Raw genomic sequence first — 25406 nt, forward strand, 5'->3', positions numbered from 1 at the left:
GCTTACAGTATATGGTTGGCTAAAAATTTTTTTTAATTGATATTGGCAAAAATCTGGGAAGCTGATCTGAGAATGAATTCTGAGGGTGCAGGACGGGCGAGGGAGGAAGGGGATGTTAGAAAAGGATGAATGTACTGATATTGAGGATTCCACAGGGACAGCTTGAGAAGCTGGGATTACAGGCGTGAGCCACCGCATTAATGTAGTACTTTCTTTTTTTTTTTTTTTTTTGAGCCAGAGTCTCGCTGTGTCTCCCAGGCTGGAGTGCACTGGCACAATCTTGGCTCACTGCAAGCTCTGCCTCCCGGATTCACGCCATTCTCCTGCCTCAGCCTCCCCAGCAGCTGGGACTACAGGCGCCCACCACCACGCCCGGCTAATTTTTTTGTATTTTTTTAGTAGAGACGGGGTTTCACCGTGTTAGCCGGGATGGTCTCGATCTCCTGACCTCGTGATCCACCTGCCTCAGCCTCCCAAAGTGTTGGGATTACAGGCGTGAGCCACTGCTCCCAGTCTAATGTAGTACTTTCAATGCTGAATTCAGGACAGTGCCAGGCAAACTCGGACAACTGGTCAACCTAGCTGTTAAGTAACTAATTTGCTCTAAATCAGTTATTAAGCAGCAGGGCCTGTATTCAAATCCAGGTGGGCTGACTTCAGACTCAAAATTGTTTGCTTTTGCCAGTGGTTCTCAATCTTGAGCATGCAAACCGGGAGGCCTTGTTAAAATTCAGATAGCCCCTCTTCAGGGTCTACAATTCAGTAGGTTGGGGCAGGCTAGAATTTGCCTAACAAGCTCTCTGGTGATGCTGACACTGCTGGACTAGGAACCAACTTAGATCTTTGTACTCGTTTTTTTCACCTCCAGATAAGGACTTTTTAACTTTTATTTTGTGAGACAAGGTCTCAATCTCTCTCTCAGGCTGAAATACAGCTTATGATCATGGTTCACTGCAACCTCAAACTCTTGGGCTCAAGCAATCCCCTGCCTCAGCAATACAAATAAACATATTGGAGGCCAGGTGTGAGACTCCACCTCAAAAAAAAAAAAAAAAAAAAAAGTAAAGGAATAGGGCTGGGCGGGGTGGCTCATGCCTGTAATCCCAGCACTTTGGGAGGCCCAGGCGGGCGGATCACAAGGTCAGGAGACAGAGACCGTCCTGGCTAACACGGTGAAACCCCATCTCCACATTTGTATAAAAATACAAAAAATTAGCCGGGCGTGGTGGCGGGCGCCTGTAGTCCCAGCTACTGGGGAGGCTGAGGCAGGAGAATGGGGTGAACCAGAGAGGCGGAGCTTGCAGTGAGCTGAGATCGCGCCAGTGCACTCCAGCCTAAGTAAAGAAATAAAACAATGGCTACTCCATAAAGCAGCCTCGAGGGCTGCTGGTTGCTCATGTTTATGGTTATTTCTTGATGATATGCTAAACAAGGGGTGGATTATTCATTGCCTCCCCTTTTTGACCATATAGGGTAACATTCTGGCGTCGCCACAGCATTGTAAGCGGTCATGGCGCTGGTGGGAGTGTAGCAGTGAGGATGTCCAGAGGTCATTCTCATCGGCATCTTGGTTTTGGTTGGTTTTGGCCGGCTTCTTTACTGTTTTACTGCCAACCTCCCATCTCATCCTGTGACTTAGAAATGCCTCAACCGTCTGGGAACGCAGCCCAGTAGGTCTCAGTCTCATTTTACTCAGCGCCTACTCAAGATGGAGTTGCTCTGGTGCAAAGGCCTCTGACAGAAGCTAAACACAGGTGGGGGCTATCTAAGAAGCAGATCCAATGCCCACTGCCCTTCCTCACTCCCCTAATAGATGTAGGGGACCATGGAATTTTACAGACTGAGGGACATACTCTGGGTGAGAAGAGCTTACCCTATCAAGGAAAAGTAAGTTCCCAGATGAAACACCACAGACACAAACGTATCGTAAGTCAGGCTTTGTACGTTTTCCAAAACTCACTACAGGGATCCCCTTTGAGGTGCAGAATCTTCCTGTATCACGATAATCATGATTCCTTTGCCAAGGCCTTTTGATGTCATGGTCCGTGTTTTCCTCCGGATCCTTGGGCATGCGGAGGCAGGAGAGCCTAGCACAGTGAGTGACAAACGCGAGGGAGGTGCAGCGGGGAGGGAGTGAGGGCGGCCCAGGGCCCAGCCAGGCGGGAGCTGCGCAAGAGGAGGACCAGCCAGCCAAGGCCGGGCGGCTCCAGAGGCGGCCCGGGACTCCCCAGTTTCCCAGCCTCTCGCACGCGGATCCCTGCCCCGACGCTGATTCAGGGGGTCAAAGCTTCGGAATGGGGCGGACCGCGGCGATGACTGGAGGCGCCCCCGTTTCTCTGGGTGTGGCCTGCGGACCCCCTCGGGAGCAGGTCGTCCCGCACCGGTGTCTGCCCCGGCCCCCAGGGACACCTGCACCCGCCCCACTCACGACGGCGCGTCCGGTCCCCAACCAGGCGTGGGGCGGGGTGCGAAGGTCGCGGTTCGGCCGCCCAGCCCGTGCTGCCCCCACCGCCCCCAGGCCTTGGGCAGCGCGCGCCCGGGCCACCCACCTCCCGCGGGCATGCGCAGGGCGGCCTCTCCGGACGCCGCGGCCGCGGTCCCGGCCCAGAGGGCTGAGCGCCTTCGGGGGCGGTAGAGAGAGCTGGAGGCATCTGTGTGATCGCCCCGCTTAGGTCCGCACTGAGTCGGGACGCAGCACAGCTGCCCGCGCCCGCTTAGACAGGCGAAGCCCTGGGAGGCAGTGGGAGAGGGAAAGACTGGGCCGGCGCGGGGCCGTGCGCCTGGAACCCCAGCGCTTTGGGAGGCCCACGATGGCGGATCGCTTGAGCCCAGGAGTTCGAGACCAGCCTGAGCAACATGGTGCCACCCCGTCTCTACAAAAAACACAAAAATTAGTGTGGCGCGGCAATGTGGACCTGTGGTCCCAGCTACTTGGGAGGCTGAGGCAGGAGGATCGCTTGAGCCTGGGAGGTCGAGGCTGCAGTGAACCCTGATTGCACCCCTGCACTCCAGCCTGGGCGACAGAGCGAGACCCTGTCTCAAAAAATAAAAATAAATAAACGACAGCCAGATTCACTGGGTTTGACTCCCAGCTGTGTGATCTTTTGCAAGTCAAACTCTCTGTGCCTTCAATTCTTCACCTGTAAACTGGAATAGTGATAACCTCTTGTACGGTGAGGTTTGAGGAGCTGGGTGAGGGAGCGGGACTGCACAGATTCTGACCACCATCGGTCCAGGTGCGATGACACTCCACCAGTGGGGGCAAGACACACGCGTGCTCTCCCAGACATCCAGAGCAGCTTCTATTAATACCCCGCCTGCCTGGGCCCAGCCATGAGAACTGCCCCTCCCCGAGGCAGAGTCTGGTCTTCCTCTTCTTGGGGAGCCCCAGAACTTCCAGAGAGTGTCCTGGACCATGAAGGTGACCAGGAAAGGGAATAGGTGGGTGGAGGCCTCTGCAGTGAAGCCTCAGGCCCCCTCTGGTCTCTCCAGGGTCGTCCTGGATAATCTGAATTTCCCTTTGAAATGAGCATGCACAGGTTCAGCTGATTCATAACTTAGTTTAATACCCTGTGAGGTTCACGCCACAGGGAAGCTCCGCTGCCCCACAGGGCCTGGGCCAGGTAGAAGAGAGCAGCCTCTTTGGATCACTGGCGGGGTCTTCTCCTTCAGCGTCTAACACTCACTCCCTGGCCTTCACTGGCCTCCATGCCTCTCTCTGCCCAACTTCCGGCAGAGTGCAAGGTCTAAGACCTCTTTGGACATGAGGCATGTGGTCTTCACCTGGCCCTTGTTCCAGACAGGTGGGCAGACAGGTAAGCAGAGCTGGTGCACCCAGGGCAGGCGAGGGAGCTGTGCGGCCAGGCCTCAGGACCCTGGACCCCACCGGGAGATGTGCTCCTGGGCTGGAAGGAAGCAGAAGAGAGCAGGGCTCGATGGCAGCCCAGGCAGTCCCAAAATGGGGGCCCTGCTGCGCTCAGTCTGGAAGTGCCCATGGCCGTGGTTCCTGTGATGCTCCCGACCTTCCTAGCAGGGGCTGCTGGGAGCTGGTGCCATGCCAGGTTTCACCTCTGCCTCCACCATAGTTCATGGGGCTCCCAGGAACACTGAGGAACCCAACAGGTTCCCAGGCAGTAGCTTTCATGACAGGAGAAGAGGGTCCTTGGAGAAATTCCCTGCAGAGCTGCAGCTCTAGTCCTGCCTGTGTGGCCTTGCTGTGTGACACTGGGCCTGTCGTTGCCCCTCTAGGCTCAGGAGCCCACAGGTACAAGGCCCTGAGCAGGGCATCCTCCATGGCCCCGTGTGCCCAGACTCGCTCTGAACCTGCCACCTAGATACCCTTGCAGGCTGGACCGGGTCAGCAGCACCCCCAGGGACAGGGATCAGAGAAGGGGAGCCTCAGGAAGGCCCTCACCAAACTGGCAGATGTAGCGGTTTCGGGTTTTGCAGCGCTGGTCGTTCCAGTTGAAGGCAGCTGATGCCTGCAGCTCCACGCAGTTGCCAAACCTGCAGGCCAGGGTGTGGTGCTCAGGAGGGAAGAGTGAAGTCAGGGGTCCGGGAGAGGCCTAAACCCTCCAGCCATCAGGACCCTGCATCTCAGGGGCTCCAGAGCCCCCACCTGCAGATGGGGCTGCTGGGAACCAGGCCCATCCCTAAGCCCCCATCCCTGCTTCCCAGACCACTTCTCAGGGAAGGCCCTTCCTGGGGTAGCAGCTCTGCCTACCCCATGGCAGCACGCAGCCACACCAGCCTGTGGGGACGGTGTGGACTGGAATAGACAGCCCACTTGAGAGGTATACCTGGGAACTCAACAAGGCCGACTACCTCCAGGCAATAGGCCAGGGGCACAGGCCGGCTGCTGGCAAGGAGGGCTGGCTAAAATCACTGGAGCCCTTGGTGGCCTGGCAGCAGGACCACCTCCACCCCGGCCCTGGGCATTCCTGGGCTTTGAAGAGCAGGGTGGGGCCACATGACCAGAGGGTTCTTGGTACAGGATGGCTGGTGGGTCCACAGGTTCGGGGTTGTATTGTAAATGACTGCAGCGGGGGGTGACAGCTAAGGAATGCTGGCGTCAGTGTAACTGATGCAGGCAGAGGGCACGTGGAGGGAGGGGTGAGTGGATGAGAGTTGGAGGGATGGAGTCACAGCCAGGGGACACTGGGGATGGACAGATGGATGGAGGCTTCCTGGGCCCCTCTCTCCCACGTGACATGCCTTCCGGCTTGCATCTCCCTCACCACAGCACTGGCCCACACCAGCTGTGCCCACAACTCTCTGGCAGGCACCAGCCAGGACCCAGCCAGGCAGCAGGATGGGGGGCGGCTCTTCAGTGTAGCCTGGGGGCTCTGCCAGGCAGGCCCGAGTGACAGGGAGGCCCAGGGGAGGGAGGCACCCCACACTCACCCCTGGTTGTCAGGCTGCCCAAAGGCAAAACTGGTGAAGGCCTGGTGCTCCCCTGTGGCCCAGCGGAAGGAGTCCTTGGCGGTCTTATAGGTGAGCCCTGGGCCGGGATAGTCGAGGTTGGCCCATGGCCAGAGGTCCCCCAGCCCACTCAGACCCTGGAGTCTGCTGCCAGCTGCTTCTCTGGCCCCTCCTCCCAGTGCTGGCAGCCCCCATGTGCTCCCTACCTGGACCCTCCCCGGGAAAGGGGGTGAGCAGCCGGCCCCGCTCCGGGCTCCAGGCCCTTACCACACCCTCGCCATCTGCTGGCAGCTGCCACAGCCCAGGGTTCCTGCAGCAGGTTGGGGCATCACAACCCCTTACTCGCCACACCCCTAATCAGCCGGGCACTCACCGATCCAGAAGTTCCTGGTCTCGAAGTCACTGTCAGTCACCTCGTTGGTGGTCTCCAGGCGGCCCAGGTAGAAGGCGAGGATGTCCTGCACTTTCTGGCTCTCGATCTGGGCCAGCACCCCACCTTTCCTCTGTAACCCCACCCCAGGTTACACAGGCAGGGCTCCTAGGAAGGCTGCCCCTTCCTGCCACCCCGCCCATGGCCGAGGATGTCACGTGTGTGCTGGCCAGGCTGTCATCACCCCCAGCCCGCACAGCCTCCCTTCCAAGAGCAGGAGTCCCCTCTGCTCACATCTGCTTCTCTTCTCCCTGTGCACAGCGGCCCAACCGGCAGCCCACAGGCCCGGGCAAGGTCTGGCCCCTGAGGATGTTCTGTTTCACCTGCACAGTGTCTTCAACATATCTGAGTTGATTGCCAACCCCAGAAATTAACTGTGGTTTCGAGAGCTGCCAGTGGAAGTCTGAGCTGCTGGTTTTATTGAGCAGCCCCGAGCTCTGGCCACTCTGATCTTGCATTCCCTCCTGCAAGGCAACCTGAAACTCCCTTAGATGGAGGTTGGCCTTGACCTTGACCCCTCAGGTCAATAAGTGACCTCCTGGCTTCTATGAGCCTCAGAGTCCATGACCCCTGCTTTCTGCTGATGAACAGGGTGAGGTCAGAGACATTGAAGAAAGCATCTCTCACTCCAGGGTCCCTCCATTAAGACCCTCACTTGAGGCCCTGGGGGGGTCCCTGGGAAGGTGGGGGTGACCGTCACCTGGCATTTCATCCTGGCTCTGTAATAGGTGTCTGCCTCTGAAGACACCATGAAGCAGTCTCCGTCGATCCTCAGGTCACAGGTGTGGAAGGGAAAATGCACCTTGGCTGGGGTAGGGGAGCCTGAGTTTGTGTGCGGACTTCAGAATCCCTGCCCTTTCCTGCCCTGCCAGGGAGCTAAGCCCCTTCCTCCAGCCACCTGCTCCAAAAGAGTGGGTGGTGACGGTCAGGAGTGTGCTGGTAAGTGTGGAACATTGAGCTTGCTCTCTCTCAAAAGAAAAAAAAAATCCATGATTTGTAGCATTTGCCAATTTCTTTGGTGTAAATATCCACGCTCTGGCTGGTTTCAAGCTCTCAACGTGTTGTCACCGAATTAGTTGGAAAGAGAGGTACATAGTAGGCTCCTGGGAGCTGACGCCCCATTGAAGGGGGTCTTGGGAGGGGCTGGCTCTTTGGGGGCCCTGGGGCAGGACTCACTGGCACACTGGGCTCCCCCGTAGCCGACGTCACAGACGCACGAGCACTCCTCCTCCCGAAACCGGCCGTGCACACACTGCAGGCTGCACCGCACTGCCAGGGCAGGGCAGTGGGGCAGAGGCTCAGCTCCCAGCCTTCTGGACCCCATGCTGCCCCCAAAGGCCTCGAACATCCAGGGAATGCCAACCACAGCAAGAATACCCCTCCCAGAGACAGAACCCACGAAGGCTTCTGACTGCTGGCATGCCTGGTGTCTTTGGTTTGGTTCCCACTGTAGAGTGAGGCATATCGGAGTTTGGGAGGTGACCTGCCCATAGTCACAGAGTGGGTTAGGGTTGAGGGGCAGTGGGGCAAGAAGCCACTTCTGGATCCTAATTCTGTCCTCCTCCCAAAGCCTAAGTGGCTGAACCTGATTTCACTGTGAATCTCCTGCACAGCTCAGGGTCTGGCAAATAGCCAGTGCTATGCAGTGGGCAGACTCAGGGAGTACACGGTCAGCACCTCTAACACCCTTGAGACTCAGGAAGTGTAGCAGCCCCAGGACCTGCTGCGAGAGCAGCGCTGGGCACACCCAGGTTCCAGTGCCCTCACCTTGGCAGTACCTGCCAGTGTAGCCAGGTGGACAGTGGCAGTGGCAGGTGCTGATGTTGAGACGTCCGTGGTTCTGGCAGCTCATGCGACAAGGGTTCCTGGGGACCTCTGGTCAGAGGAGGAGGGGACTCCGAGAAAAGGGTCTCCTCCCAGCAGGCCGGGCAGGAGCCTCCCTGGGTGCTGAGGGTCGGGGCTTCTGGGACAGCCCAGTAGGATGCTGCCACCCCTACCCCAGGGTCACCAGACTGAGCCCTCATGCACTCACCACAGAGCCCCCCTGCATGGTCCCAGGCTTTGAAGCAGCCCGAGACGCTGGCTGTGCAGAGCGAACACCAGGCGCCCTTCTTATAGGGGACGATTGTCTTTCCGTTGACCTCCCAGTTGCCTCTGTGACGACGAGCAGGCACCACAGGGTGTGGGAGGGCCTGGCCTTGGGCAAGGCACTGGTGGGTCCCTGCTGCCTGCCCCCCTGGCCCCTACAGTTCCTGTGGCCTGGCCAGAGAGTTAGGGAGCTGGGTGAGATAGAGAGATTCCCTGGGAGAGAAGAGATGACCTCCAAACGAATCCTGGACAAACTCCCTGATACCAGGACTGGTACCCAGGAAGGGGCATCCACAGAGCAGTACCTTCTGCATGGCCACAATCTTCAGCACCCTCTGCCTTTCCTCTCCTCCCTTCTCCCACCAAGGGTGCAGAGGAAGGTGTCGGACTTTACTTTCAGGTGGATGGGGGGGCATCTCACCCTCAGTGAAAGCGCCCCTCCCTGCCTCCCAGACATCCCAGCAGAGGGTGTAGCAGGGCTTACCCGGGGGAGTAGGCACAGACAAAGGCTTCTATCGCTGCCTGGTCTGCAGAGCACAGGTGCCGCCCACAGCCCAGCTGGCTTGAGGTGGCCCACACGAGCTACAGGAGACACAGGGGATCAGAAACCCAATCGTGAACTCCTGGGGAGGGGAACACAGCTTTCACTATCATCCAGGCGGACAGAGGGCTCCCTCACCTCCTCAGGGGCTCAGGAGCAGCAGCTGTCCTGGGCAGGGGTAGAAGTATGGGTGGGAATAGTCCAGGAAGGCTTTTTAATTTTTTTAATTTTTTTTATTTTTGAGATGGAGTTTCACTCTTCTTGCCCAGGCTGCACTGCAATGGCACAATCTCGGCTCACCGCAACCTCCACCTCCTGGGTTCATGCGATTCTCTTGTTTCAACCTCCTGAGTAGCTGGGATTACAGGTGACTGCCACCACGCCTGGCTAATTTTTTTTTTGTATTTTTAGTAGAGATGGGGTTTCTCCATGTTGGACTGGTCTTGAACTCCCAACCTTGGGTGATCCGCCTGCTTCAGCCTCCCAAAGTGCTGGGATTATAGGTGTGAGCCACCATGCCTGGCCTAGGAAGGCTTTCTTAGTTGAGAGGGGAATGGAGAGGGGAGGGCTAGCAGATACCTGAAGGGAGGGGAGATCGTTGATGGGTGGAGGGGACTAGCCAAAAAAAGACTGGGACATCAAGGGCCTTGTGACTGCATTATGACCACAACCCTTCACTTCTTGCACTAGCCCACTCTTTTAAATGTGACTCTGCAGCTTTTTGCAGTAAGGAGAGGTGTCTCTTTCCTTGCTCCTTGAATCTGGCTGGCCCTGTAACTGGTGTTGGCCACCAGAATGCAGCAGAAGTGATATTGAGCTGATTTTGAACTTGGCCTTAAGAGACCTTGCCATTTCCACTCATTCTCATAGAACCATGCTCAGCCACTACATGAACAAGCTCAGTAAAGCCTGGTGGAGGTTGAAAGGCCTCATGGAATACAGATGAACCACTAGAGGCCTTTTTGCACAGCCAGCTCCCAGCCAGCCCCCTACTTGATTGCAGGCATATGAGTGGGCCCAGCCAAGACCAGAAAACCTCCCTGCTGAGCCCAACCCAAGTGGCTGACATGCAGAATCGTAAGCTGCTAAATTTTGGGGTAGAATGTCATGCAGCAAAAGCTAATGGATACAGCTCTGCAAACCAGTTTAAAGTCTTAGAATCAGCGACAACTTGGAAATAGCACAAATGGCCAATATATAAGAAAAGTGAAACAAACTCTCCAGTAGAGACTAAAAATTACATGTACAAGACTGGCTTGTAGCAGCCAGATGTGAACATGTGATCATATACATGAATCCAACACTTAAAGAACATGTATTGTTTTTCAGAATGCATGGGACTTCTGCAAACCACAAAGCAAGACCACACATTAGACCATTATGCAAGTTTCAACAAATACCAAAGAATCAACACATCCTACACGCCACATTCTATGAATTCAGTGCAATGAAATTTAAACTGAATAATTTACAAGTAAATTAAGAAGATAACATAGTTCAGAAACTTAAAGATACACTTCAAAATCTAAAACAACATCATGGCTAGGTGTGGTGGTTCACATCTGTAATCCCAGCACTTTGGGAGGCTGAGTTGGGTGGATCATGTGAGTTCAGAAGTTCCAGATCAGCCTGGTCAACATGGCAAAACCCTTTCTCTAATACAAATACAAGAAATTAGCCAGGCATGGTGGCATACACCTGTATTCCCATCTACTTTGGACCTGAGGTGGGAAGATCACCTGAGCCCAGGAAGTTGAGGCTGCAGTGAGCTGAGATTGCACCACTGCACTCCAGCCTGGGCGACAGAGCCAGACCCTGTCTCAAAACAAAGACAATATCATGATTGGAAATAGAAAAAACATCCCTAAATAACAATGAAAACATTAAATATCAAAACTTATTGGATGTAGCTGAAATCGTTTAAAGGGAAATTTATAGCTTTAAATGTATATAGTAGAAACAAAAAAGATTTAAAATTAATGATCTAAACATTCATATCAAGAAAATTAGAAACAATAATAGAGGCCGGGCACGGTGGCTCACGCCTATAATCCCAACAGTTTGGGAGGCCGAGGTGGGTGGATTACCTGAGGTCAGGTGTTCGAGACCAGCCTGGCCAACATGGCAAAACCCCGTCTCTACTAAAAATACAAAAATTAGCCGGGTGTGGTGGTGGGCGCCTGTAATCCCAGATACTCAGGAGGCTATCACAGGAGAATCTCTTGAACTCAGGAGGAGGAGGTTGTAGTGAGCTGAGATCGCACCACTGCACTCCAGCCTGGGTGACAGAGCGAGACTCTGACTCAAAAAAACCCAACAAAAACAAAATAAACAAAAAACAACTAACAACAAGAAAACAGGGTTAGGTTTTTCACACCTTTGAGTCTGACAAAACTTAAGGAGCCAGGCTGGGCGCAGTGGCTCACGCCTGTAATCCCAGCACTCTGGGAGGCCGAGGTGGGCAGATCATGAGGTCAAGAGATTAAGACCATCCTGGCTAACATGGTGAAACCACGTCTCTACTAAAAAATACAAAAAATTAGCCGGGTGTGGTGGTGGGTGCCTGTAGTCCCAGTTACTTGGGAGGCTGAGGCAGGAGAATGGTTTGAACCTGGGGGGTGGAGCTTGCAGTGAGCCGAGATCGCACCACTGCACTCCAGCCTGGGCGACAGAGCAAGACTCCGTCTCAAAAAAAAAAAAAAAAAAATTAAAGAGCCACAAGATCTTTGGGAAGTGGGAACTGGTTTGCTCGTCTCTCCAGTTGGTGTAATCACTTTGGCAACACCTAGTTGTAGGCACATGTTCTTTTTTCTCTGAGACAGGGTTTTACTCCTGCTGGCCAGGCTGGAGTGCAATGGTACAATCTCAGCTCAGTGCAATCTTCACCTCCCAGGCTCAAGCAATTCTCCTACCTCAGCCTCCCAAGTAACTGGAACTACAGGCACACACCATCACACCCGGGTAATTTTTGTATTTTTTGTAGAGGCAGGTTTTTGCCATGTGGCCCAGGCTGGTCTCAAACTCCTGGGCTCAGGCAATCCTCCCACCTTGGCCTCCCAAAGTGCTGGGATTACAGGCGTGAGCCACCACGCCCAGCCTTATGTAATACTTAAACATGCACAACACACTTGCGTAAGTAGTAGAGGTATTCAATATTTCCTGGGATTTCGCTTGTGTTTTTCAGTGCCATGCCTTAGCACCTGAACAGTGCCAGGTGTGTATAGAAAATCCTCAACAAATATCTGTTGAATGAAGAGAAAAAATGGAAACTTGCTTGGCAGTGATGCTCCTGAACTTCAAGAAGATTCCCTCCAGGGAGGGACAGCAGGGAAAAGGGAGGAGCGGGGCTTTAGTTTAGTAGCATCTTCTAAACCTACGTAGTGGGTAAGAGTGGGGCCATTTTAAATTTATGTTTGAGGCCAGGCACAGTGGCTCACACGTGTAATCCCAGCACTTTGGGAGGCCCAGGCAGGTGGATCACTTGAGGTCAGGGGTTTGAGACCCAGCCTGGCCAACATGGTGAAACCCCATCTCTACTAAAAATACAAAAATTAGCCAGGTGTGGTGGCTCATGCCTGTAGTCCCAGCTACTTGGGAGGCTGAGGCAGAAGAATCACTTGAATCTGGGAGGTGTAGGTTCTAGTGAGCTGCAATCACGCCATTCCACTCCATTCTGGGTGACAGAACAAGACTTCGTCTCAAATAAATAAATAAATAAATAAATAAATAAATAAATAAATAAGTTTATGTTTGAAATTATTATTCATATTTCAGATTGAAAAAAAGTGGCTTAGGCCAGGCATAGTGGCTCACGCCTATAATTCCAGCACTTTGGGAGGCTGAGGCGGGCAGATCATTTGAGGTCTGGAGTTCGAGATCAGCCTGGCCAACATGGTGAAACCCCATCTCTACTAAAAATACCAAAAAAATGAGCTGGGTGTAGTGGCGCGTACCTGTAATCCCAGCTACTCAGGAGGCTGAGGCACAAGAATCGCTTGAATCTAGGAGACAGAGGTTGCAGTGAGCTGAGATCATGCCACTGCACTCCAGCCTGTGGTGACAGAGTGAGACCGTGTCTCTAAAAAAGCAAAAATATGGCCAGGCACAGTGGCTCACGCCTGTAATCCCAGCACTTTGGGAGGTTGAGGTGGGTGGATCACGAGGTCAGGAAATCGAGACCATACTGGCTAACACAGTGAAACCCCATCTCTACTAAAAATACAAAAAATTAGCTGGGCGTGGTTGTGGGCGCCTGTAATCCCAGCTACTCAGGAGGCTGAAGCACAAGAATCACTTGAACCCAGGAGGCGGAGGTTGCAGTGAGCCGAGATTGCACCGTTGCACTGTAGCCTGGGCAACAGAGCAAGACTCTGTCTCAAAAAAAAAAAAAAAGTAAAACTAAACAAATTGGAGGAAAAGGAATCCCAACATTTAGGTCAAACTAGCCTCTTCTGAGATGGCCCAGCAGGAGCCTGTATCTGGGAACTGGCACACTGGCATCACTGCAACACACTCACCTGCGTGTAGTGGGTGCAGGTGGCATTGCGGGCACACTCCCCTGCCGCGTGGCTGTACCGCTGCCCCTCTGCAAACCACAGGCTGACCACTTCGACAAAGGACGCTGAGCCCGCAGGCAGCAGCTGCACGTTCCAGCCCACTTGCAAGGTGCGCCACGGGGCGGACGCCAGGCTGGGGGTTGGGGTTCCACAGAGGGCTGCCCTGGCTTGAGCCAGTTGGGCCAGGCTGTCACTCCAGTCCTGGGGGAAGCACAAACAGAGACATCTGTGGGAGGCCTTTGACTGCTGGGCCAGGCCTCCCCTACCATCTCTGAGCATCCACCGGGTGCCAGGTCAGGAGGCAAAGAGAGCACTGGATGAGGAGTCCTGCTGGAGGAAGCAGTGGTGTTGTCTGATGCTCGTCCAGGAGGAGCCCAGCCTCTCAGGACTGAGCCTCCATCTCTGAATCCTGTTGTGGGCATCCTTCAGCCCTGCCCAGGCAGTGGGATGGGCTCCTGCTGTCTTTCTCCCATCTGGTCAAGTGAGCAGTGCCCACGCCTTACAGACTGGTTCTGTGTTTGGGCCCTGGCCGTTGTCAGAAAGACTCCCCTACTCCCACCGGGCCATGCTGCCCTCCTGTGATGCAAGACGCCCTACAGCCACGCCTCTCCGCCCTGGTCTCCTGTCCCCGTACCTGCCTCATCGGCTCCCTACCACGCACAGCTAACCCCGCCCCCTCCCTCTTCTTCTTTTTTTTAAGACAGAGTCTCACCCTGTTGCCCAGTCTGGAGTGCAGTGGAGCAATCTCGGCTTACTGCAAACTCCGCCTCCCAGGTTCAAGCGATTCTCCTGCCTCAGCCTCCCAAGTAGCTGGGATTAGAGCCATGTGACACCACATCTGGCTAATTTTTGTATTTTTAGTAGAGACAGGGTTTCACCACGTTGGCCATGCTGGTCTCAAACTGCTGACCTTAGGTGATCTGCTTGTGTCAGCCTCCCAAAGTGCTGGGATTACAGGTGTCAGCCACCGCGCCCAGCCCCCTCCCTCTTCTTAAACAAGGGGCCTGGCAATCGCCACCCCTGGGTGACCTGCTGCAGACCCCTGATCTCCCGAGACTCCCTGAGCTCATCTGTAAATGGAGCAGGGAGGTGCCTGTAGGATAGAACTCAAAAGCACTGAGTGGGTGCAGGGTGGGGGGGCCCTCAGGGCTGCACCCCAAGCCGACTTTGCCCTGCACTAATGTCCATTGGGGTTTTACCTCTGATGAAGGCTCCCCGGGGTCCCTCAGCAACCCCACACCTCCACAAGACCTTCAGTCTCCACTGTGTCCAGAGAAGGGGTGCCCCAGAGCCCTAGAGGCCCGGAGGGTGCTTGGGGCCGGGCCATGAGGGAGGCTGAGACATGGAGCTCCATTTGCACCTTTATGGAAATGAAGTTTTCTAGGACTTTGACAAAAGGGCCCTGGAAAGGGTGCCAACTGCCAGCCATTGACTGCCGCAGGCCCTCCTGGGGTCCCAGGCAGGAGTACCCACCACGGAGGTCACAGCTGGGAGCAGCCCTGGCGGCACAGGGTCTGAGCCTGAGGAGCGGCCGAGCCGCTCAGGGCGGGGAAAGGGAGAGAAGCGACCTCCCCCATTTAGCTACCCCACCCCCACCTCCTGGGAAACTGACCCTAGAGTGCTCAAGGACGCCACCGTGGCCGCCTGCCTCGGAGGAGTTCATGGGAAGCAGCCATGGGGAACCCTCCCGCCCCCACCACCCTGCCCTGGCTCCCTGGCCTGCTAACATGGGCTGGGGCTGCTGGGGTCCCAGACAATGGGGGGCAGCGTTTCTGAGCCCCCAGATGACAGCCCCAACCCAGCAGCCCCAGCCAGGCTGGTGGAGAACACTATACCCCCGATCCCCGGCCCCTGCTGAAAATGTGGACGACTGAGTGAGCAGAGAACATGGGCAAGGCCTGTCCTAGTGGCTCAGATAAGCTCAGGAGGAGGCGCTGGGTCCTTGCACAGAAGCGCCTCCCCAGCCCAGCAGGACCCTCTCCCTCCCTGGCCCTCCCGCCCTGCAGGGGTCCTTCCCTGGAGGAGGGGATCCGGCTCCTCCAGCGGCTCCTGGTCTCCATGGCAACAAGATGCCAGGGAAGGCCCAAGGTCCTGCCCTTCAGGCAAGTGGGAGCCAAGGGGCCCGACCTCCTGAACTGAGGGTGGGGGGTTAAGAAGTTGCAGAGACCTCCAGCAACCAGGGCCTTGGTCCCTCAGGGCCAACGTGCCTGGCTGTGCCTTCCCACCCTGGTCAAGTGGAAGAGTGCCTGGACAGGCGTGGCCTCCCGAGCTGCCCTCTGGGGTCTGTGCCTCCAGCCGCCCCCCTGGCAGAGCCCAGCTGGGTCTGGTACTCACCAGCCTCCGCATGTCAGCCGCAGGGGGCTGGACCCAGCTGCGCAGGCGGTTGTGCAGGGAAAGGAGCAAGAAACTCTCCTTCCTGGTCAGGGCTGGGGTGGGGAGAGAAGGGAGTTCTTTCAGTTCTTAGGTAGCCCGAGGATGGGGGCACCTGGACCCACCACAGCAAAATAAGCACACGTCCCCGCCCTCGGAAAACAAGATGGGAGAGGAGTATGGTGGGTGCAGGGGACAGGGGGCACAGTGATGCAGCCAGGCTGAGAGAGAGACCAGGTACAGCAGGCGTGGGCTGAGTGCTGGGGACGGGGTGGCGGGAGGGAACAGAGGTGGGGGCTGGGTGTAGGGGGGCCAGCCCTGGCTCCCAGCAGGCCCCTGTCTGGGGCTCCTCTGGGCCACTGAGTTTCTCCAGGCCCCAGCCACAGACTCCCTCGGGCATTCCTCCTTGACCCCAGCCCTGGCCCCCTTCCTCCTCCTTCCTCACCAGTCCAGCATCCACCCCTCACCACCCCAGGCTGTCCCAGGGCTTCCTCATTAAACCACCTGCAGGACTGGCCTGGGACCGGGCTTCCAGAAGTCTCCTAGCACCCACTCCACCGAGCTCGTAATGGTGCCTCCACCTACCTCCTCACCAGGTGTCCCTTACCTCTGGCCATCGGAGCCTGCTCCTGTAGCTGGGGTGGCCACACCTCTGCCCAGGTGGTGCCAAGGAAGGCCAGGAGCACAGCCAGGAGGTGGCCCCGGCCAGGGGAGGTCTCCGAATGCAGCATGGGTCTGTTGGGCCTGTCAGGCGCTCCGAGCACAGCCTGGCTCAGCCACCCGGCCTGTTTCTCAGGCTGGATGGAGCTATTCACAATCTCCAGGAGTCAGGCTGGGCTGGTGGACAAAAGAGGGAGGCTGGTGAGTGAGTAATCAGTGTGTCCAAACAGCCTCCTGTTGGCGCTGGCATGAAAAGAGACGACTCCGGGGGATGCCTGCCTGCTCTGGCCTCAGCCTGGCCAGCCCGCCCCCGACAGCAGGCAGAGTGGCGTGCACTGACCCCGTGGCCCCTGCTAATCATTGTAGGATTATTAGCGCCCTTGGGGAGCCCCCAGAGACCCCGCTGATTGGCCCACGGACATTCCAGGGCTGCGGATTAGTGACCAACGGCTGTGTCCTGTCTGGGACAGTGTCCTCCGAGCCCCCTGATGGCTTCCACTCCCCAGTCCTGGGCCCTGGGAGGAGGCTGGGACCTCGGCTATGGTCCTTCTGGTGAGCAGGAACTGGGCAAGACCCCAGGGGAGTTATTTTCTTTCTCAGGAAGCTCGTCCCAACCCCCCAGCCATGAATTAAACATAGGCAAGAGGTAACCGCACACCAGAGAGGTGCGATCTGTGGGCCTGAAGAGGGGTGGGCTGCGGCCGCACCTGCGCTAGGAAAAGGGTGCCTTAGGAAAGTATATCTGGGCAGTGTCGGGGGCTGGGCCCAGCCCCGGTGCCCACCACCTTCACCCACGTGACTATGGGCCATGGGGGAGTGAGGCAGGAGGAGTCAAGGCAGGCGGGGACCAGAGCACGTGATGCCCTTGGCTGACTCCAGTCCTGCTCGGATCAAGTCTGCTTCTAGACAGGCGGCGTAGCAGGAGGGCAGCACCTTGCCATGAAGTTCCGTGGCCCAGCCGTGGTTGGCATGATCCCACCAGAGTGAGCTGGAGCAGATCTGCACCGTGGGCCACAGGACAGCCCTGAAAAAACAGGGCTGTCCTGTGGGCCGCAGCCTAATGCCCACATTCCTCTCGGGGCAGATCAAAGGTTATTCAACCAGGTCACAGCCTTGCAAACCAACTACATCCTCCTTCTGGAGTTTGTGTGATCCCTGGCCCGAGCCCGCACCTTCTCGGAGTGGGGTTCCAACTCCGTGGAAGCTCCGCTGAGATGCAGGTAGGGTTGGCTTTCCTGGGGAAACACCAGTGGAATGCGGCTATCGTCATGGGTGCCAGGGATGCGGACGAGGCCAGGCATACAGGACGTGCAGGCAGTCTGGAACTGTGTGTCCCCCACAATACCTAGGGGCTCAGGAGTTTCTTCTCCCTCAAACAGAAACCCAGCACCCTCAGGGTCACCGCATGCGGGTCCTAGCAATGCTTAATAGTTACCTGTTTTTTGGTGTATTTTTACTTTTTAGACAGTCTCACTCAGTCACTCAGGTTGGAGTGTTATAATCTCAGCTCACTGCAGCCTTGACCTCTTGGGCCCAAGTGATCCTCCCACCTCAGCCTCCCAAGTAGCTGGGACCAGGTGTGTGCCACCATGCCTGGCTTATTTTTTAATTTTTTTGGTAGAGACAGGATTTCGTCGTGTTGTCTAGGCTGGTCTCCAACTCCTGGGCTCAAGCGATCTTCCCACCTTGGCCTCCCAAAGTGCTGGGGTTACAGGCATGAGCCACCACACCTGGCCATGCCCCCTGTGTTTATCGAGCTCACAAAGCCTGTTTGCATGTGTGAGATCAATTATTGAACTAAAGCCTGTTTGCATGTGTGAGTTCAATTATTGCCACAAGAACCCGGTGCAGTAGCAGGTGGGAAGCCCGTCGTGGAGATAAGGAAATGGGCTCAGTGTGTCTAAGGGGCTTGTCCAAGGTCACTCAGCGAGGGCATGGAGCATCCCAGCTAATCCAAGGTCTCTGCCTTCCCATTCCCAATGCTTTAGTTCACATCCTGACCTTTCTCAGTGCACTTTCCACAGCTCTGCTGTGCTGGGTCATAAAAGACCCACTTCCTCCTCTTGGGCTTCCATGGCAAACATGGCCAGTTGGCCCATATGGTATGATGCCAGGCACTTGGGACAGGTGGGAGAAAAATATATTTTGGGGGTTGGGAGGAGCAACTTTTGAAGGGCTCCATGGCCCTGGCTCACTGCAAGAAGAGTCCCAGGCCGGGCACGGTGGCTCATGCCTGTAATCCCAGAACTTTGGGAGGCCAAGGCAAGCAGATCACTTGAGGTCAGGAGTTCGAGACCAGCCTGGCCAACATGGTGAAACCCTGTCTCTAGTAAAAATACAAAAATTAGCTGGACAGGGTGGTTTAGCTGTAGTCCCAGCTACTCGGGAGGCTGAGGCAGGAGAATTGCTCGAATCTGGGAGGCGGAGGTTGCAGTGAATCAATATGGCACCATTGTACTCCATCCTGGGCGACAGAGCGAGACTCTGTCCCACCCCCAACCCCTCAAAAAAAAAAAAAGAGTCCCAGGAGAGCAAGGTTCATGAGCCAGAAGAGAAGCTGAGTGGATAAAAGATTAATGAGACACTGGAAGGTCTAGGCTGGAACCGACACGCTGTGTGACCCTGAGGATGGCACTCCCACTCCTGAAACTCAGTATCCAATGGTGTAGAGCTAGGATGACCCCTCTGCTGGGCCCCTAACCAGAGCATCGCAACTTGGTTTCCGAGGTACTTCCTCCTGGGCTCAGACTTTTTACTGCAGCCTGCTTGGTGGCCTGGGTGGGTCTGGAGAATGGGCAGCCTTGTTCTTGCAAGGCAACTTTCCCCAGGTGAGGCTATTACAGGGTTTACATCCGCCACCCAGACTGTAGGATTCACATTTTGCTATATTTTCTTTATCACCTGTGTCTCTATCTATCCCACCCCTCTCCAGCTCATGCACAGTTGATACCTCTTCGCCCAGTCTGCACTTGAAGGTTATAGCGGTCAAGTCATTTTGTCTCTTCCTGAAGCAGCTCCTTTCTTTAAAGCCTTGAAATCTTGTTGATGGTCTCCAAAAACAAAACAAAAAAAAACACGAAACAAAACAAAACAAAACAAAAAACCATTCAACTCTAGGAGAGTTGTGGCCACATTTTCTTCTAAAAATTATATGTCCAGGCCAGGCATAGTAGCTGACACCTATAATCCCAGCACTTTGGGAGGCCAAGGTGGGTGGACTGCTTGAGCTCAGGAGTTTGAGACCAGCCTGGGCAGCATGGTGAAATCCTGTCTCTAAAAAAAATACAAAAAATTAGCTGGGCGTGGTAGCATGTGTCCATAGTCCCACCTACCTGGGAGGCTGAGGTGGGAGGATAGCCTGAGCCGGGGAGGTCAAGGCTGCAGTGAACTGTGATCATGCCACTACACACCAGCCTGGGTAACAGACCAAGATTCTGTCTCAAGAAAAAAAAAAAAATTAGGCCAGGTGCAGTGGCTCACGACAGTAGTACCAGCACTTTGGGAGGCCGAGGTGGGCAGATCACCTGAGGTCAGGAGTTTGAGACTAGCCTGGCCAACATGGCAAAATCCTGTCTCTACTAAAAATACAAAAATTAGCTGGGTATGGTGGCACACACCTGTAACCCCAGCTACTTGGGAGGCTGAGGTATGAGAATCACTTAAGCCCAGGAGACAGAGGTTGCAGTGAGCTGAGGTCACACCACTGCACTCCAGCCTGGGCAACAGAATGAGACTCTAAAAAACAAAAATAAAATTCATGTCTATTTAATTTTTTAATTTTTCTCGAGATGAAGTCTGGTTCTGTTGCCCAAGAAAAGAAGAAGAGGGAGTGCAGTGGCATGATATCGGTTTACTGTGACCTCTGCTTCTGGGGTGTGACCTCCACATCCCAGGCTCAAGCCATCTTCCTACCTCAGCCTCCTGAGTAGCTGGACTGTGGGTGTGCGCCACCAGACCCAGGTAATTTTTGTATTTTTAGTAGAGATGGGCTTCACCATGTTGCCCAGGCTGGTCTCAAAGTTCAAGCTATCTGCTAGGATTACAGGCATGAGCCCCAAATTAGTATGTTGCCCCAAATTAGTATGTTGAAGTTCTAACTCCATTACCTCCGTGTCACTGTATTTAGAGATAGGGTCTTTAAAGAGGTAAATAAAGTTAAATGAGGTCATTGGGATGGGTCCTGATCCAACCTGACTGGTCCCGTTATAAGAAGAGACACACAAAAATAAAAAAAAAAAAAAAAAAAAAAAAAAAAAAAACAATAAAATTGTTTGGAAAATAAAAAAAAAAAAAAAAAAAAAAAAACAATAAAATTGTTTGGAAAATAAAAAAAAAAAAAAAAAAAAAAATAATAAAATTGTTTGGAAAATAAAAAAAAAAAAAAAAAAAAAAACAATAAAATTGTTTGGAAAATAAAAAAAAAAAAAAAAAAAAAAATAAAATTTTTTGGAAAAAAAAAAAAAAAAAAAAAAAAAAAAAAAAAAAAGAAGAGACACACAGAGGGAAGGTCCCGTGAAGACACAGGGAGAAGGCAGCTGCAGACAAGCCAAGGAGAGCGATCCTCAGAGGAAACCAACCCCCCCGCACCTTGATCTTGGCCTTTATGCCTCCTGAGAAAATACATTCTGTTTTTTAAGCCACCCAGCATGTGGTACCTTGTATGACAGCCCTAGCAAATGAACACAGCCCTTATGAAAAACGTACAGCTAATATCACACTTAACAGTGAGACCAAAGACTTTCCTCCCTAAGATCAAAACAAGGCAAGGATGTCTTTCCTCACCGGTCCCACCAAACATTGTACTACTGAATGTGCAATGTGTGCATTAATTAACAAAGAGACATTAAAGGCATCCATACTGAAAAGAAAGAAGTAAAACTATCTTCATTTGCAGATGATATAATTCTACTGTAGAAAATCCGAAGGAATATTTAAAAAAAAAAAAAATCCTACTAGAATAAAGGTCTCACAATACAAAATTAACACACCAAAATTCACTGCATTTCTATAAACTGGCAATAAACAATCCAAAAATGAAATTGAGAAAACAGTTCCACACATGGCCAGGCACACATGACATCTGTAATCCCAGCACTTTGGGAGACCGAGGTGGATGGATTGCTTGAGGTCAGGAGTTCAAGACCATCCTGGTCAACATGGTGAAACCTCATCTCTACTAAAAATACAAAAAATTAGCCAGGCGTGGTGGAGGGCAACTATAATCCCAGCTACTCAGGAGGCTGAGGCAGGAGAATTGCTTGAACCCGGGAGGTGGACGTTACAGTGAGCCGAGATTGCACCATTGCACTGCAGACTAGGCGATAGAATGAGACCCATTCTCAAAAAAAAAAAAAAAAAAAAAAAAAATCCATACATATAAAACTGTAAAACATTGCTGAGAGAAACTAAAGATCTAAAAAAATGCATAGACATTTCACATTCATGGAATAGAAGACTCAATATTGTTTTGTTGTTTTTTGAGACTGATTCTTGCTCTGTCATCCAGGCTGGAGTGCAGTGGCGTGATCTCTTCCTACTGCAACCTCCACCTCCCGGATTTAAGTGATTATCCTGCCTCAGCCTCCCAAGTAGCTTGCTCACAGGCGCCTGCCACCACACCCGGCTAATTTTTATATTTTTAGTAGAGGCAGGGTCTCACCACGTTGGCCAGGCAGGTCTTGAACTCCTGATCTCAAGTGAGCCGCACACCTTGGCCTCCCAAAGTGCTGAGATTATTAGGCATGAGTCACCACACCTGGCCAATTTTTGTATTTTTAGTAGAGACAGATTTCACGGTATAGATGAATGGTAATTCTCCCCAAATTTGTCTATTAATTCAATGCAATGCCCATCAAACTTCCAAAAGATTTTCGTTGTTGTGTTTCTTTTAAAGCAGTTGAGAGGCCAGGTGTGGTAGCATGTGCCTGTAATCCCAGCTATTTGGGAGGCTGAGGCAGGAGGATCCCTTGAGCCCAGGAGTTTGAGACCAGCCTGGGCAATATAGCAAGATCTATCTCAAATTGGATCTTAAAATTGAATCTTAAAATTGGATCTTAAAATTTGCATGGAAATGCAAAGGAATTAGAATAACCAAAACACATCTGAAAAAGAATAAAATTGGAGAATGTATACTACCTGATTTCAAAACTTGCTATGAAACTTCTAGTGGCCGGGCGCGGTGGCTCAAGCCTGTAATCCCAGCACTTTGGGAGGCCGAGACGGGCGGATCACGAGGTCAGGAGATCGAGACCATCCTGGCGAACACCGTGAAACCCCGTCTCTACTAAAAAATACAAAAAACTAGCCGGGCGAGGTGGTGGGCGCCTGTAGTCCCAGCTACTCGGGAGGCTGAGGCAGGAGAATGGCGTAAACCTGGGAGGCGGAGCTTGCAGTGAGCTGAGATCCGGCCACTGCACTCCAGCCCGGGCTACAGAGCGAGACACCGTCTCAAAAAAAAAAAAAAAAAAAAAAAAAAGAAACTTCTAGTAATCACATCTATAAGATATGGAAAAAGGATAGACATATAGATCAAGGGAACAGAATGAACAACATACAAAAAAACTCTTATATTTATGGCCAATTATTTTGTTTTATTTGAGGGTCTTGCTTTGTCACCCAGGCTGGAGTGCAGTGGCACCATCATTGCTCAGAGTAACCTCGAACTCCTGGGCTCAAGCCATCCTCATGCCTCAGCCTCCTGAGCAGGTAGGACTATGGGCACATGCCACCATACCCAGCTGCCTTTTTTTTTTTTTTCCAGACAGGGTCTCACTCAGCCTGGGTGACAGAGTGAGACCCTGTCTGGAAAAAAAAAAAAGCTCTGGGGTTCAGGTGATCCTCCCACCTCAGCCTCCCGGGTAGTTGGGACTATGGGCATGCAACGGCATGCTCAGCTAATTTTTTGTATTTTTGGTAGAGACGGGGTCTTGCCATGTTGTCTAGGCTGGTCTAAAATTCCTGGGCTCAAGTGATCCTCCTGCCTTGGCCTCCCAAAGCACTGATATTACAGTTGTAAGCCACTGCGCCTGGCCATTTTCTTTTTTTTCTTTTTTCTTGTTTTTGAAACGGAGTCTCGCTCTGTCGCCCAGGCTGGAGTGCAGTGGTGCCATCTCAGCTCACTGCAAGCTCCACCTCCTGGGTTCACACCATTCTCTTGCCTCAGCCTCCCGAGTGGCTGGGACTACAGGCGCCTGCCATCACGCCTGGCTAATTTTTTGTATTTTTAGTAGAGATGGGGTTTCACTGTGTTAGCCAGGATGGTCTTGATCTCCTGACCCTGTGATCCACCTGCCTTGGCCTCCCAAAGTGCTGGGATTACAGGCTTGAGCCACCGTGCCTGACCTTTTTTTTTTTTTTTTAAGATAGGGGTCTCACTATGTTGCCCATGGTGGAGTGCAGTGGCTATTCACAGGTGCAACCATAGTTCACTGCAACCTCCAACTCCTGGTCAGCCGCTACTTCTTAAAATGTTTCTCTGGTTCATGTTTCAGAGTCTGGTTCATGACTCTGCTACACTTCAGTTTCAAAAGCTGGTAGCAAAGGAAAGAACATGCCAAGAGCTGAGGTTCTGCTGTGATGAGACCACCCAAGCTCCCTGTATCTATACCAAGGGATCTGTTGCCCAGGCTGGAGTGCAGTGGTGCGGTCTCGGCTCACTGCAACCTCTGCCTCCCGGGTTCAAGCGATTCTCCTGCTTCAGCCTCTCAAGTAGCTGGGATTATAGACATGCACTACCACACCCGGCTAATTTTTGTATTTTTAGTACAGATGGGGTTTCGCCATGTTGGCCAGACTGGTCTTGAACTCCTGACCTCAAGTGATCTGCCTGCCTCGGCCTTCCAAAAAATGCTGGGATTACAGGAGTGTGCCACTGCACCCAGCCTGGATAACTTAGCTTTTCAAGGCTTACAGAAGTTGGTACCTTGTGCAAATAGGCTGGCAAGGTCTGGATGCCAGATGTTCTTCTGAGGTTGCTGTTCTCATAATTGCTGTATTCAAGTGTGTCACCCAGTTGAGATGAAATGCCTAGAGCACAGTCGCAGAGTGGGACCAGCTGGGCTGAGGAGGGAATGAAGTAGAAACATCCATCGATGTTCAGGACCCTGAAGCAGCTGGAAAGCGCAGGCGTTCAAATCACCAGAGGCATGGCTATATCTGCTCACATATGATGCTCACAGATGCATGTCCTGGGCATGGAAACAGAGCTCCCCAGACCATGGTTAACTCACCGCATGCATCTGGAGTTCAGAGTTCAGTCCACACCAAGGCGCAGTGGTTACTTTTATAAATAAACAAGTCACAATGAACATAGTTAAAAGATGTCAGTACTAGTGGCACTTGGCGACTCCAGCCCAGCTCCCATCACAAGCAACTGGCCACCAGGTCTGGACCCACGTCCTTTGCTCTTGGCCTACTGAGATCATTCAGTTTTGCTCATCTCCCGTGACCTGGAAACCCAAGGGAGCAGGCCGTGCAATTCATCCTGGAAGAGTAATACAAGAACAGCTGTCGTGCATGGAAAGATCTTGCAATGGGTCAAGTATTATATTTTTTGAGACAGGGCCTTGATCTGTCATCCAGGCTGGGGTGCGGTGGCACAATCACGGCTCACTGCAGTCTTGAACTTCTGGGCTGAAGCAATCCCTTCACCTCAGCCTCCTGGGTAATTGGGACTACAGGCACACACCACTCTACCTGGCTAATTTTTTGATTTTTGGTAAAGATGGTGTCTCCCTAAGTTGCTCGGGCTGGTCTTGAACTCCTTGGCTCAAGCAATTCCTCTGCCTCGACCTCCCAAAGTGCTGGGATACAGGTGTGAGCCACCGCGCCCGGCCTATTAATTAATTAATTAATTTATTTATTTATTTTTTGGGAGGGGGGACGGAGTCTTGCTCTGTCACCCAGACTGGAGTGCCGAGGCGCAATCTCGGCTCACTGCAAGCTCCGCCTCCTGGGTTCACGCCATTCTCCTGCCACAGCCTCCCGAGTAGCTGGGACTACTGGCGCCCACCAGCACACCCAGCTAATTTTTTGTATTTTTAGTAGAGACGGGGTTTCACCGTGTTAGCCAGGGTGGTCTTGATCTTCTGACCTCGTGATCCTCCCGCCTCGGCCTCCCAAAGTTCTGGGATTACAGGCGTGAGCCACTGCGCCCGGCCTAATTTATTTTTTGAGACAGGGCCTTCATCTGTCGCCCAGGCTGGAGTGTGGTGGCACGATCATGGCTCATTGCAGTCTTGAGCTTCTGGGCTGAAGCGATCCTTTCACCTCAGCCTCCTGGGTAACTGGGACTACAGGCACGCACTACTCTACCTGGCTAATTTTTTGATTTTTGGTAGAG

At 53.3% G+C, this 25406-nt stretch overlaps 1 protein-coding gene across 4 annotated transcripts; it reads right to left on the reverse strand.

Moving 5' to 3' along the window:
• Positions 1 to 3540: 3540 nt before the first annotated feature.
• LOC126943738 (C-type lectin domain family 18 member A) lies at positions 3541 to 25000 on the reverse strand. 4 transcript variants are annotated; one of them, XM_050772751.1, is made up of 16 exons: positions 24295 to 25000; positions 23988 to 24177; positions 19017 to 19116; positions 16774 to 17301; positions 16014 to 16243; positions 15371 to 15462; positions 12998 to 13237; positions 8424 to 8521; positions 7884 to 8005; positions 7619 to 7726; positions 7028 to 7120; positions 6552 to 6658; positions 5795 to 5924; positions 5404 to 5500; positions 4415 to 4506; positions 3541 to 3905 (listed from the first exon to the last, which is right to left on the reverse strand). In XM_050772751.1, the coding sequence occupies exons 5-16, from the start codon at positions 16135 to 16137 to the stop codon at positions 3868 to 3870; spliced, it is 1341 nt and encodes a 446-aa protein (XP_050628708.1). In that variant the 5' UTR covers positions 16138 to 16243; positions 16774 to 17301; positions 19017 to 19116; positions 23988 to 24177; positions 24295 to 25000; the 3' UTR covers positions 3541 to 3867. The 4 variants fall into 4 exon arrangements, 3 of the variants coding, with proteins under 3 accessions (XP_050628708.1, XP_050628709.1, XP_050628710.1); XM_050772752.1 differs by lacking the exons at positions 19017 to 19116; positions 23988 to 24177; positions 24295 to 25000 and having other exon boundaries at positions 16774 to 18528; XM_050772753.1 differs by lacking the exons at positions 7028 to 7120; positions 16774 to 17301; positions 19017 to 19116; positions 23988 to 24177; positions 24295 to 25000 and having other exon boundaries at positions 16014 to 16674.
• Between the last annotated feature and the right edge of the window lie 406 nt (positions 25001 to 25406).

The sequence above is a fragment of the Macaca thibetana genome, chromosome 20, assembly GCF_024542745.1.
Source record: "Macaca thibetana thibetana isolate TM-01 chromosome 20, ASM2454274v1, whole genome shotgun sequence".
Taxonomy (NCBI): Eukaryota; Metazoa; Chordata; class Mammalia; order Primates; family Cercopithecidae; genus Macaca; species Macaca thibetana.

Bases quoted from the DNA above. Each gene is read 5' to 3' on its own strand.
- LOC126943738 (XM_050772751.1), bottom strand. From the start codon at position 16,137: ATGCTGCATTCGGAGACCTCCCCTGGCCGGGGCCACCTCCTGGCTGTG. The intron at 5,925-6,551 runs GTGACGGTCACC...GTGGGGTTACAG, and splicing joins GAGCCAGGATGAAATGCCAG to AGGAAAGGTGGGGTGCTGGC. The intron at 4,507-5,403 runs GTGAGTGTGGGG...CCTGGCCTGCAG, and splicing joins GGGCAGCCTGACAACCAGGG to GTTTGGCAACTGCGTGGAGC.